General features: G+C 38.6%; 1 protein-coding gene across 1 annotated transcript in view; it reads right to left on the bottom strand.

Moving 5' to 3' along the window:
- avl9 (AVL9 cell migration associated) overlaps window positions 1–13,078 on the bottom strand; it is a 95,724-nt gene that overhangs the window by 4,399 nt on the left and 78,247 nt on the right. Inside the window, exon 15 of the mRNA XM_043688809.2 lies at window positions 4,445–4,533. Within this exon, the coding sequence (XP_043544744.2) occupies window positions 4,445–4,533 (89 nt within the window). The remainder of the gene's footprint in view (window positions 1–4,444; window positions 4,534–13,078) is intronic.

Genomic DNA, 13,078 nt, shown 5'->3' with positions numbered 1-13,078 from the left:
CAATTCTGAATGAGAAGGCTGAGGAGATTGTAGGGGCATTGGTGGCAATCTTTCAGGAAACACTGGAGTCAGGGAAAGTCCCAGGGGACTGGAAAGTGGCTAATATAACACCCCTGTTTAAAAGGGAGGGAGGCAGAAGACAGGCAACTATAGGCCGGTTAGCATGGCCTTGGTCGTCGGTAAGATTTTAGAGCTCATTATTAAAGGTGGGATTGTGGAGTACTTGGAAGTGCATGGTAAAAGAGACTGAGTCAGCATAGCTTCATCGAGGGACGGTTATGCCTGACAAATCTGTTAGAATTCTTGACAGGGTGATGAGCAAGTTAGAGAAAAGAGAGTCAGTAGACATGATCTTTTTGGATTTCCAGAAAGCCATTGACAAAGTACTGCATAGGAGGCTGCTAAATAAGATAAAAGCCCATAAGGTTAGGGGAAAGTTACTGGTATGGATAAAGGATTGGCTGACTGGCAGAATGCAGAGAGCAGGATAAAGGAGTCTATTTCAGGATGGCAGCTGGTGACTAATGGGAGTTCTGCAGGGGATGGTGTTGGAATAACAATTCATGTTATATATTAATGATGTGGATGAAGGGCTGAAGGCATTGTTGCTAAATTTGCAGATGACTAAACATAGTGCCAAGAATACGGGCAGGCTACAGAAACTAGGCAAGTGGGCAAAGATGTAGCTGATGCAATATAATGTGGCAAAGTGAGGTTATACATTTTAATAGGAAGGATGGAGGTGTAAACAGGGAAAGGCTTCGGAAATCTGAAGGGCAGAGGGACTTGGGAGTCCTAGTTCAGGATTCTCTTAAAGTTAGTATGGAGCTTTAGTCAGCGGTTAGGAAGGCATATGCAATGTGGGCATTCGTTTAAGATGGCCACAAAATAAGAGCTGAGATGCATTGTTGAAACTGTGTAAGGCTTTGGTCAGACCACATTTAAGACATGTAAGCAGTTTTAGGGTCCCATATCTACACAAAGATTTGCTGGCATTGGCGTGGATCCAGAGAAGGTTTCCAAGAATGATTCTGAGTATTGGAGTTGGGAAGTCATGTCGAGGTTATACAGAATGCTGATGAAGCATTTTCTAGAGTACTGTATGCAGATCTGGTCTCCCTGCTATAGAAAAGAGATTATTAAATTGGAGCGAGTTCAGAAAAGATTTACCAGGATGTTGCTGGGGATGGAAGGTTATATATAAAAATTGGCTGGATAGTCTGGGACTTCTTTTACTGGAGCGTAGGAGGTTAAGGGGTGAACTTATAGAGGTTTATAAAATCATGAGGGGCATTTTTAACGTGCATAGCAAAGGTCTTTTCCTTAGGGTGGGGCAGTTCAAAACTAGGGGGCATATCTTTAAGGTGAGGAAAAACTTTTAAGGATACAAGGGGCATTTTCTTTTACACAGAGTGGTTCAGTGTGGCATGAAGCACCAGAGGAAGTGGTAGATGCAAGTATAGTTACAACCTTTACAAGACATCTGGATAAGTACATGAATAATAAGGATCTGGAGAGATATGGCAAGTCGACTAATTTAATTTGGGAATATCGTCAACGTGGACTGGTTGGATGGAATGGTCTGTTTCCATGTTGTACGACTATGAAGGGCTTGTCATATAAGGAGTGGTTGAGGACTTTGGGAGTTTAGAACCATGAGGGAGAGTCTGATTGAAATTTACAGGGTGCTAAGAGGTCTGGATAGAGTGGACATGGAGAAGATGTTTCCACTAGTAGGAGAGACTAGGACCACCAAGGGCATAGTCTCAGAATGAAGAGACAATTCTTTTGAACAGAATTTCTTCATTCAGAGATTGATGACTCTGTGGAACTCATTGAAGCAGGAGGCTGTGGAAGCCAAGCCATTGAGTTTATTTAAGACAAAGATAGGTAAGGTCTTGATTAGTAAGGGGATCAAATGTTACAAGGAAAAGGCAAGTGAATGCGGTTGAGAAACATATCAAACATGATCGTGCAGCGGAACAGACATGATGGGCCAAATGGCCTAATTCTGTTCCTATATCTTATCATCTAAATGATTTGGATGGAAATGCAGGCAACATGATCAAGAACCTGCACATGACACAAAAATTACCCCCATGGTTAACACTGAAAAGGATAGTTGTAGACTGTAGGAAGATGGCAGGAGGGACTCATTGAGTGGGCTGAAAGATGATAAATGTGAATCAACCCAAGAGAACTGCGAGGTGATGCATTTTGGGGGCTTAAATAAGTAACAGGGATACACAATGGGAGAGTACGAGATGTGTATAATTCCAGTGAATGGCAATTGAACCCAAAAGATAACAGGACAAATCAGTAAAGTGGTGAAGCATGTAACTTTTCCTTTATCAGCTGAGATACAGATCAAACAACCAGAATGTTATGCTGAAATTGTATAGATGATTAGTTAGGTGACAACTTGAGTACTGTGCAAAGTTCTAGTCACTTCTTTAAAAAAAGGACGTAATTGCAGCAGAAAGGGTACAGAGGAGATGAGCAAGAATGTTGCCAGAACTGGAAAAATATGGGTATGAGGAAAGACTGGATAGGTTGGGTTGTTTTCTTTGGAACAGACGAGGCTGACGGGAGATTTGATTGACCTTTCTGCTAAAGTAAAAATTACAATGACCATGGGGCGTAAGTTTAGAGTGATTGATGGAAAGATTAAAGGGGAGGTGAGGAAAAATGTCTTCACCCGGGGGTGCTGGAAGTCGAATGTACTGCTTCAAATAACTCTTTTAAAAGATGATTGGATATATGCTTCAAATACAGTAATCTGCAGGGCAACAGATCAAATGTTGGAAAGTGAGATCAGGCTGGTTGAATTGATTTTTCAGCTGAGACTGACATAATGGGACAAGTGATTCTTTTCTATACCATTTCTGATTTCCTTTCAGTTGCATTTGTTTTCTGTTGCTTCTCTAAAACACTTAACTGGTAGACAAAATACTCAAATGATGGACATATTTTGAAAGTTAGATAACACACTTGACAACCTATGTCTATTTGCAAAGCAACCAAAACTCTCATCTTGTGCACTAGAGAAAGGGATATAACTCTCGATGTAATTAATATAACTATTATATCAGTTATTCTAAGATTGTAGTCTTTTAGCATGAGTTGTAGCATTTCTTGGGCACTGAATTAGTATTCAACCATTGGCATAACATGGAAAAGGAGTAGAGCTATGTAAACCCTTGGCGAAAGCAGATAATGCAGATGCTGGAGATTAGAGTCAAGATTAGAGTGGTGCTGGAAAAGCACAGCAGGTCAGGCAGTATCTGAGAAGCAGGAAAATTAACGCTTTGGGCAAAAGCCCTCATCAGGAATGGATAATTTCCGATGAAGGTCTTTTGCCTGAGATGTCGATTTTCCTGCTCTTCAGATGCTGCCTGACCTGCTGTGCTTTTCCAGCACTACTCTAATCTTGAGTCTATTTAGGCCCTTGAACCTGTTCTGCCAATTGTTCAGATCATAGCTGATCTGGTGGTGGCCTTAGCTTAGCATAAGATGGTCCTTCACTGTTTCAGGATTTCAATAATTTATGAAGTATCCTAATCTATGCTTTGGTTACTTGGGCCTTACTAGATCCAAAGTGGATGACTTTATATTTGCCACAGTTTTGTCCATTAACGTGTTCTATGAATATCTCATTATAAATCTATGCTTTTAAATGCAGATCTTGCAGAACATGAGTCACATCCTGCAAAATAAATGTACTTGTCCACTTTCCCTTTTTTGTTAGGTAAAGTTGATGCTCATGGGAATTTAAGATTGAACTAGTTCAGAAATTGAACACAAGTTGACAAACCTCTTTGATGGATTTTATCAAATGCCTATTGGAAGTTTATATAAACTAGCGATTTCACAACAAATTTAGGAAAACTAACATGTCTATAATTTCCCAGTTTTGCTTCAACCATTTAAAAGGGAGATTGAGATAAGCAGTTTCCCAGTCTAAGGGAATGATTCCCTAACTGAAAGAACATTGGAAGATTGTTGTTAGGGCATTTGTAGTTAGGGTAATGTTTACACTTTGTTTCTTTCATGGAAAACATTTGTTCCTATTGATTTGTCATTCCTTAGGATCACTGCTTTCTCCATTGCTGTTATTTAGCTTCCACGAATTTTGTTGAGTTCCAACCCCTAGTAAGTTGCAAGAAAGGTGGGGGATGGACTTGTTAGGCAATGATATATTCAAGAGAAAATGTTTGGAAATAAGAGTGCTGCTTGTAAGGATTGAGGGAAATTCAGGGTTGGTATTTGACTGTTTTTGAAAGGAAGCTCGACTGCATTTACAGGGAACCTACCCATTAAGTCAGCTCGGCATAATTACCAGGAAGGGAAACTGGATAATCGCAATTAATACTCCTATTTCTATTTGCATTCATATTGAAAATTATTTACTTAACAAACACTTCCAAGAAGTGCTTTATCTTACCGACTGCCTTTCCTGTTTGCACCATACTACGACTCGTGGAGATCATTGCATTGCCAAGTTTCTTCCCACGTTCGCTATTCTGTACAGAACTAAACAAAGAAATCTCTGGTAAAGGATGTTCATTATCAACAATTATTCCACTTCTATCTATTACAAAATGATTACAACATTTGATTTAATATAATTTGATTTTGCTTTGATTTTCTGAATAAGACAGAAATTATGTTTCGTCTCCAGTATCACTTCAAAACTACTTTTATTATTGGTTTTTAAATTTCAATAATGGCTGCATTTGCTAACACCACTCGGCATAACTTAGTGAGACATTTGCACATGCACGCTTGATTGTTACTCTTGAACAGTGTCTGCATGCACCCCATTTAACTGGGCTGGCTGAAGTCCACATTACTGCACATGCCCTGATCCACACTCCCTGCACATGGGTCATCCTGCAACAAATTCAAGGGGTGCCAAATGTCAGCAGAAGCTCATATTTTGGTCTCCTTAATTTAGAAGGGACTTAACTGCATTAAAAGCCATTCCAAGAAGATTAACTCTAACGATTCCTAGGATAAAGGGGTGCTCACAAGGAAAAGTTGAGCAGGCTCGGCCAAAACACATTAGAATAAAAGTAATTCGAATTTAGAAGAATGAGAAGTTATGACTTTTAAAAACCCATTCACAGGATGTTGGTGTTGTTGGTTAGTTAAGCATTTAACTGTGCTGAAGGCAGTGGTGATGTTTTCTTGAACAGCTTACAGGAACACAAGATCCTAGGGGACTTGCTGGGGTGGATGCTGAGAGGATCCATCCCCTCATTGAGGACTTTTCAACTAGGAGTCACACATTAAAAGTTAGGGTCCTTGATACACAACAAAGATAGAGCGTTTCTTTTACTGAGGGTTATTAGCCTATGGAATATTGTCTTTCCTAGAAAGCAATGGAGACAGGGTAATGGGGCTTGTGGGGTGACCAGCAGCAAAATGGAGTTACAGCCACAAACATATCAACCATGACCTGACTGAGTGGGGTCAAGGGGCTGAGTGAATGACATTCTGGACCGAAGTCTTGTGTTCTTGTGATGTAAACAATTATTAGGCAATATTCATGAAATATGAGACAAGAATCATAGAATCATGGATTTTCTACAGCGTGGAATCAGACCATTTGGCCCATCAAGTCACACCGACCCTCCAAAGAACATCCCACCCAGATCCAACCTCCCACCCTATCCCTGCATTTCCCATGGCTAATCCATTCCTGGACACTATAGATAGCTGACATCATCAATCCACCTAATCTCTGGACACTGGGAGGAAACTGGAGTATCCAAAGGAAACAGGAAGAATGTGCAAACTCCACACAGCCAGTCGCCCGAGGTGAAATCAAACCCAGGTCCCTGGCAGTGTGAGGCAGCATCGATAATCAATGAACCACCTTGCCACCCACAGAAGTTCTGAAAACAAATGATCATAATGCTTCAAACTCCACGTCTCATTTCTCCACATGTCTCAAACTCCACATGTCTCATTTCTCCAGTCTACCTTTGCACCTCTAATACTTTTATTCATTGAATGTTTATTTCATTATGTTAATTGCTATGATTGGCTTGGCTTCAAGAGCTGCTGTGATAATACATTCCATATTCTTGATAACCTCTTCTGTGAAAAATACTCTGCGAATTACCTCTTTGTTTCTAATGCTAAGTATATATTTATATCTAATTATTGACAAGTGAAAATAATTTTTCATCACCTTTCTCAGTAACATAAGAACTCAAGAAATATGAGGAGGAAGAGATCATTCACTTCATTGATTCTACTCAATTAAGGAAGGTTATTAGGATCCGATTGTGGCCTAAACTTCACTTTCCTGCCTGTTCCCCCATTATCCTGGACTTCTTCATAGAACAAAAAATCTAACTCAGCCGTGAATATATTTCCAGTGTCTATTGCTCTCTGCAGCAGTGAATTTCAAAGATTGACAGTCCTGAGAGAAGAAATTCTATCTCGCCACCATCTTAAATGGGAAACTCTTTTAATTAAACTGTATTCCCTAGTTCTAGATTTCTCCATAGCAGGAATAATGTTTAGCATGTACTTCAGTCACGTCAGAACCTTAAATTTCAATAAGACCACATCTGATTCTTCTAAACTCCAGTAAGCATGGGCTCAACAATTCCGCCAAGACAATCCTTTCATCTGAAGAATCTTCTCTAAAGTTTATGAAAACTTAGAAAATGAGTTAATTCCTCCTTATGAAGGCCAAAACTCTTCTGTCGTACTCGAGATGTGATCTTGTAAATCGCATGAACAGTTGTAGCAGGACTTACCTGCTTTTGTGTACCATTCTCCATTCAATAAGGCAAGCATTCCTAATTCCTAAGTGCATGCTAACTTTTTGTGATCCAGTCTTTCATAATCTCTTCTGGGGATGTGCTGTTTAGTAGAATTTATTTCTGAGATTTGTGCATTTGAAGGGATCAAGCTTGGGCTCTGTGTCAAAGATAGCAATGTAATGAACAAGGTGGGTGCTACCAAAATGACAGTTAATCAAATCAACTACTAGGCGGATAGAATCATGTAAAGGAAACAAGGAGCTGGAACATGTCATCTGGCCCTTTGAACCTGCTCTGCCATTCAATGTGATCATGGCTGATCAGTAATTCAGCAACTCAGCAACATGTCCCTGCTTTCTCCCCATACTATCTGTTTCCTTTCACTCTAAGAATAATATCAACTACTCCTTGAAAATATTCAGTTTTGGCCTTAACCACTGTCTCTGAGAGAGAATTCCACAGCTCATCACTCTGTGAAAAAATGTCTTCTCATCTCACTGCAAAATGGCCTATCCCATATATATGTAGACTGCAGGTTCTGGACGTCCAGGTCATCAGGAACTGCATTTATTATGTCTAGTTTGGTTAGAATTTGATAAATTTCTTTGAGATTCCCTCTCATTATTCTAAACTCCAGTGAATATAGTCCTAACTGATGCAGTCTGTCTTCATATGTCAGTCCTGCCATCCCAGGAATCAGTCTGGTAGACCTTCATTGCAATCCCTCCACAGCCAGAACATCCTTCTACAGATAAGGAGACCAAAACTGCACACACTATTCCAAATGTAGTCTCTTCAAGGCCCTATACAATTAAAGCAAGACATCCCTGCTCCAGTACTCAAATCCTATTGCTATGAAGGCTAAAACCATTTGCCCTCTTCATTCCCTGCTGCACCTATATGCTTACTTTCAGGTCTGGTCAGACCTCCACCTTTCCCAATCTATCACCATTTAGACAATAACCACCCTTCCTGATTTTTCTACTGAAGTGGATAACCTCATGTGCTGTGCATTTTCCCACTCACCAAATTGTCCCAAACACAGTGATGCATCTCTGCATCCTCCTTACAGCTCACCCTCCCGCCCAACTTTGTATCACCTGAAAATATTGCATACTGTATTTAGTTCCCTCATCTAAATCATTAGTATGTGTTTTGAATAACTGGGGTCTGAGTTACTGATCCCTGCAGTACTTCTATAGTTACACCATGCCACTTGGAAAAAGACCCATTTATTCCTATGTTTAGGTTTCCTGTTTGCTAATGAATTCTCTATGCATATCAGGACACAAACCCAGTCCCAACCACTTTAATTTTACATGCTTTTTTTTATTAAAATGTGGAACCTTATCAAAACGCCTTCTGAAAGTCCAAGTAAACCACATCCAAGTCTCCCCCATATCAACTCTATTAGTTATATCCTCAAAGAGTTTCAAAAAAAATTGTCGAGCATGATTTCCTTTTCACAAACCCATGTCAACTGTCCGATCCTGTTGCTGTGCTCTGCTATTAAATCTTTTAGAATGGATTCTAGCATTATCCCGCTACCTCCTTTATTAAATAGTGAGGTTACATTAGCCACTCTCCAAACAGAACTGTTCCAGAGATTATTGAATCTTGAAAGATGACTACCAATGCTTTCCACTATTTCTAAGGTCCCTTCCTTAAGTACTCTGGGATATAGGTTTATTCGACCCAGGAGACTTATCGGCCTTTAATTTCATCACCATTTCCCTATTATTACTGCTTTGCTTCAGTTTAACCATCTCACTAGATCCTGTGGTTCTCCAACATTTTTGGAACATTATTTGTATTCTCCTTTTGTGAAAACAGAATGCAAGCGTGTACTTAATTGGTCTGCAAACTCTCTGTTCCCCATTAGAACTTACCCTGTCTCTGACTATCAGGGATATACATCTATCTTTACTAATGCTTTTCTCTTCACATACCTATAGGAGCCTTCATACTTTGTTTAGAAATTGATTTCTGTAAAATAGTTGTTACAAAGATACCTCATACTTAATAGTTCTTGGAGGTCTTAAGTTTTGAAAGCCTGCAGAAGAATGGATTTATTTCAACTTCTGCAGAGACTCTGGAGTGGTTTCTTTAAGAGAGGTAATTGCAAGGTTACCTTGGACATGGAAGATTTTTAAGAAGAAAGCCTCCTGGAAATCACATGACGGGCGATAGCCACTTGTTTTCCTATAGACCCTTTCTTCGGCTGTTTCAACTGAGACTGGATAGAAATTGCTTTGGTATTTGTAATTAGCTTAGTGCTAAGAAGCCCATGAGGAAGGGTTGCCCAGGTAATCTCTCCTATTCCTAAAAGAAACCTTCTTGTTGAGTTCACAGCAAAACATATTTGTTCTTCTGGAAGAGAGATTATAAGAACTTCTCAATATTGAGTAAGCTGTGTCTAGCAAGACTTCAGAGATGACAATGCATGATTAATGATTTGACTAGATATACCAGAACATCAGAATGGCAGAAGTTGGAACAGTCTATGCTTTGTACTTTTCGACTTCAAGAATAATACTAATGACCCGAAAGATTTTTATAATATTTTAAATGGAACCTCTGCTGACAGAAGTCCATTGCTTTCCTCTTTTCCTGGAGGGACGGAGAGACAGAGGGATCTAGGGCGTGTTTGTTTATGTTTGTGTGTTTTGGGTTATTTACTTCCTTATGTCGATCAGTTATTGCATCGTCCTTGAATATATTTATTTTGATTATAGATTAATAATTGCACCTTTTAAAGTAATTTCCTTGTCAGTTCTTATTTAAAACCTGATATCAATAATGTATTTAGTTGACAATCATGGAAACTGGGAAAAATATTTTTGTTTGGAGCCATGGAACTCGAGTCAGTACATTCCATTAGCTTCGATTATAACACCATACATCTAATTAACTTGATATATTAACTAAGACTAAATGGCAAGCCACACGTTAATTTATTTCATTAAATTACATTTTTAATGAAAAATGTAACTTTAGTTCCAAATGAATTCAAGAGCACTTCATAATATTTTCCAAGAATAATATTCAGCCATACTAATAAGTTAAACTTGCACGACCATAGAATGCAGAGTATAAGTCAATTTTGGAAGACTCTGACGATCCTTCCAAAAAACAGATTGACTTATAAGCAGAGTGTGAATTGTAATCTGCTGGTATTGGTGGACACCATTTTGAAATGTGAAGAAAGAAACTGTAATTTCTCCTAAAGTAATGTGGTAGAGTTTACTGAATTAATTAATTAAAAGTATATTTAACCACGATCAACACTGTGGAATCATGTTCAAATAACAACCGAAATTGTTGGGTGGCAAAAATAGCCTCTTTATTCAGCATCTGCAATAGCACAAGGCGGCAATAGAAATACAGTTCTTACAATAGCCTATTTATACAGTTAAAAGGTATTTAATAGGTACATAGTAATTATGGAAGATGATTGGTGTTTTGTAATCTATTCAGGTCCGAGAGATGGTGGTTATGGGCTCATTAATATTGTAATCTTTTCATAGTTTTGGGTAGGTCATTGGAGACATGATGGCAGGGAGGGATTTTTCTGAATAGGTTAGTAGTTTGATATTTATTCAGAGGTAAGTAGGTTAATCATTGCTTGCAGCAAGTGCTGATAAGAATTGGAGGTGTGAAAAAGCAGTAATGGCTGAAAAGGATGTTTTAATTTGGTCAATCTCGTAAAAGTAAAATATACTGCAGAACTTCAGTTTTATGAATGAATGAATGAATAAATAACTGGTTACTAAAGGATTATAAATGAATGACAGGAACCCAGTATTAAAGAATATGGCTAGCTGGTGAATGAGTTAATAAAGATACCTCTCACATAATATCTCACAACATGTTACACAACTGTCAAATTAATTGTCTTCAACATCTTTGCAAAAACTTTTGACTCACTTTGGCTGTGACATCATTATAAGGATCCCACTCTGGTCCTTTAATTTTCAGGATTATCTCTTCACAAGGAACGCTCTCTTTTTCCATTTGCTGAATTGGATATTTCACACGTTTTTGAACAATAAATTACCCTTGGTGTATTAATAGCATCCCACAATTTGATAATGAAACCACACAAAACAAAATCAGTGGACCAGTATGTAGATTTCCACTCTTTGTGATTTTTTTTTTCTCTCCATCAACCATACACCTGGTTCATTCAGCATGAACATGATCCTTCCAAATCTTGTTGAGGTATATATGTTAGACCTTCAGATATAACAACAAGGTGGGCTTTATTTCTTTGAAGGGACCTGTTGATCTCATATTTTATATGAGTTCTGAACATTTTACACACTAAGAAGGTGTATTTTAAATGGGCCACCAAGACAACTATTCCACATATTACTGATCCATAACTTCACTCTATCCTCATCCAACCAACTGTTATCATGGACATGCACAAAAGCTACCGTAGCAAATTTGATGTTTGGCATAACTTTACATTTGAGAATTCAAAAATTGCCGTAGGCTTTAATTTTGGTCTGTTAGCCATGTAGCACCATCATGGATCTGTCTTCTCGTGTCTCACTGCTTTTACAAGAACGGTTTTCAAAATTCCCTTGTGCAGCTACTGGGCATACCAAAATTCCTGAGTGATTCATCAACAATGGTGATGGCTGATGTGAATTGGTTATTATAACTTCTATTTGTCTTTGAGCATTTTTGGTCTTCTGCAGACAAACAAGACTGACCTTTTCATTAATTGCGGTTACACCAATTAGCTGGTGATCTGAAATCTTTTCTGGACCCAGGGTTTGATTGGACCACTTCATTTTTGGAGACCATTCCAATGATTTTTCAGGACCCATCCCAATACATATTTCTTAAGTTTATGATAGTGGCTGGTCCCTGCAATGGTATATTTGGTCTTGTGTACTTCCTTCAGGGGATTCTTTGTCTTTCTATTTGTGCCATTGTTTTTCACTAGCCATGAACTCTCTTGGTGCAGCAAAGTTTTTGAAGAGTTAGCAAATGTCAGGCTTTTATCCTGAAAACAGCCTTGTACTTCATTCTTTTCACTGGAGGACCCATATACGTTTGTTACTTACTATGCCATATGCAGTCTGCTGCACAGGTATATCCTAAACTGCCCTACATTTTCTTTGCAATGCAGCTCATATTGCCTGCTTGCCCCCATTTGCCGATGATTATTATAAGGTGACTAAAACTTGCATTTTCGGGATGAAGAATCAAGGCTGATGACCAATGCAAGTATAGTATTTCATTGCTAAAAGGGTCAATCAACGTATGTACCCAGTATATACAAAACATTGTTTTAGCAGTGAGAAAATGGGGTTATGCCATATGATGGATTGACCTGTATTCATGATGTTACATACTTAGCTGTATCACATTTTTACAGTGACTTAAGAGATCAACTTCCAGTTTCATTACATGACATTTGTTTTAAAAACATGCCTTAGCAAAATCATAAGAAACTGGAGCCAACTGGCCCATCCACCTGGTTTCACCATTCAATAAGACTGTGGCTAATCTGATTGCACTGTTAATTGCAAGGTTCTGCCTCTCCCTAAACCCCAAGATCATCTTGCAGATCAAAAATCTGTTAACTCAATCTTGAATATATTTCAAGACCTGACGTCTACTCCTCTTTGTGGAAGAGAATTTCAAAATCAGTACTCCTCTGAGAGAAGCAAGTCCTCTTCATCTCAGTCTTGGGGCGGAAAAACTTTTATTTCTAAATGATGCTTCCAGCTCTGGACTCGCCAAGAGAGAAAACATACTCCTAGCAATTATCCTGCCAAGCTACCTAAGAATCTCATATATTTCAATAAAATTACCCCCTCCTTCTGAATTCCAATGAATAAAGGCCTAACAAGCTCGATCTCTCCTCATAAGATGATGTCACTGACCCAGGAATCAGTCTGGTGAATATTCTCTGTACTGCTTTCAATGCCCTTATATCCCTCTTTGAGTAAGGTGACCATATCTGCACACTGTATTCCAAATGCAGTCTTACCGATGTCCTGTACAGTCATACCAAGATTTCACCATTTTTATGCTGCATCCCACTTTGCAACGAAGGCCATGTTATAACTCTATGTTTTTTTTTGTGATTTATGTACAAGGACACTCAGATTTTTCTGCGTGGTGCAGTCCCTCCCAAATAATGTAACATTCTGCTTTTCTATTCTTCCTGCCAAAATATACAACCTTATACATTCTTATATTCTATCTGCCAATTTGTGCCCATTTTCCTTTTTAGATTCTTTATATCTTCCTCACAACTTACTTTCGTACCTATG

The sequence above is a fragment of the Chiloscyllium plagiosum genome, unplaced genomic scaffold (assembly GCF_037043375.1).
Source record: "Chiloscyllium plagiosum isolate Xiang-an unplaced genomic scaffold, Cpla_swu_hap1 HiC_scaffold_4, whole genome shotgun sequence".
NCBI classification, from domain to species: domain Eukaryota; kingdom Metazoa; phylum Chordata; class Chondrichthyes; order Orectolobiformes; family Hemiscylliidae; genus Chiloscyllium; species Chiloscyllium plagiosum.
The sequence above is the reverse complement of the archived record's forward strand: the minus strand, read 5'-3'. Positions and strand labels throughout refer to the sequence as shown.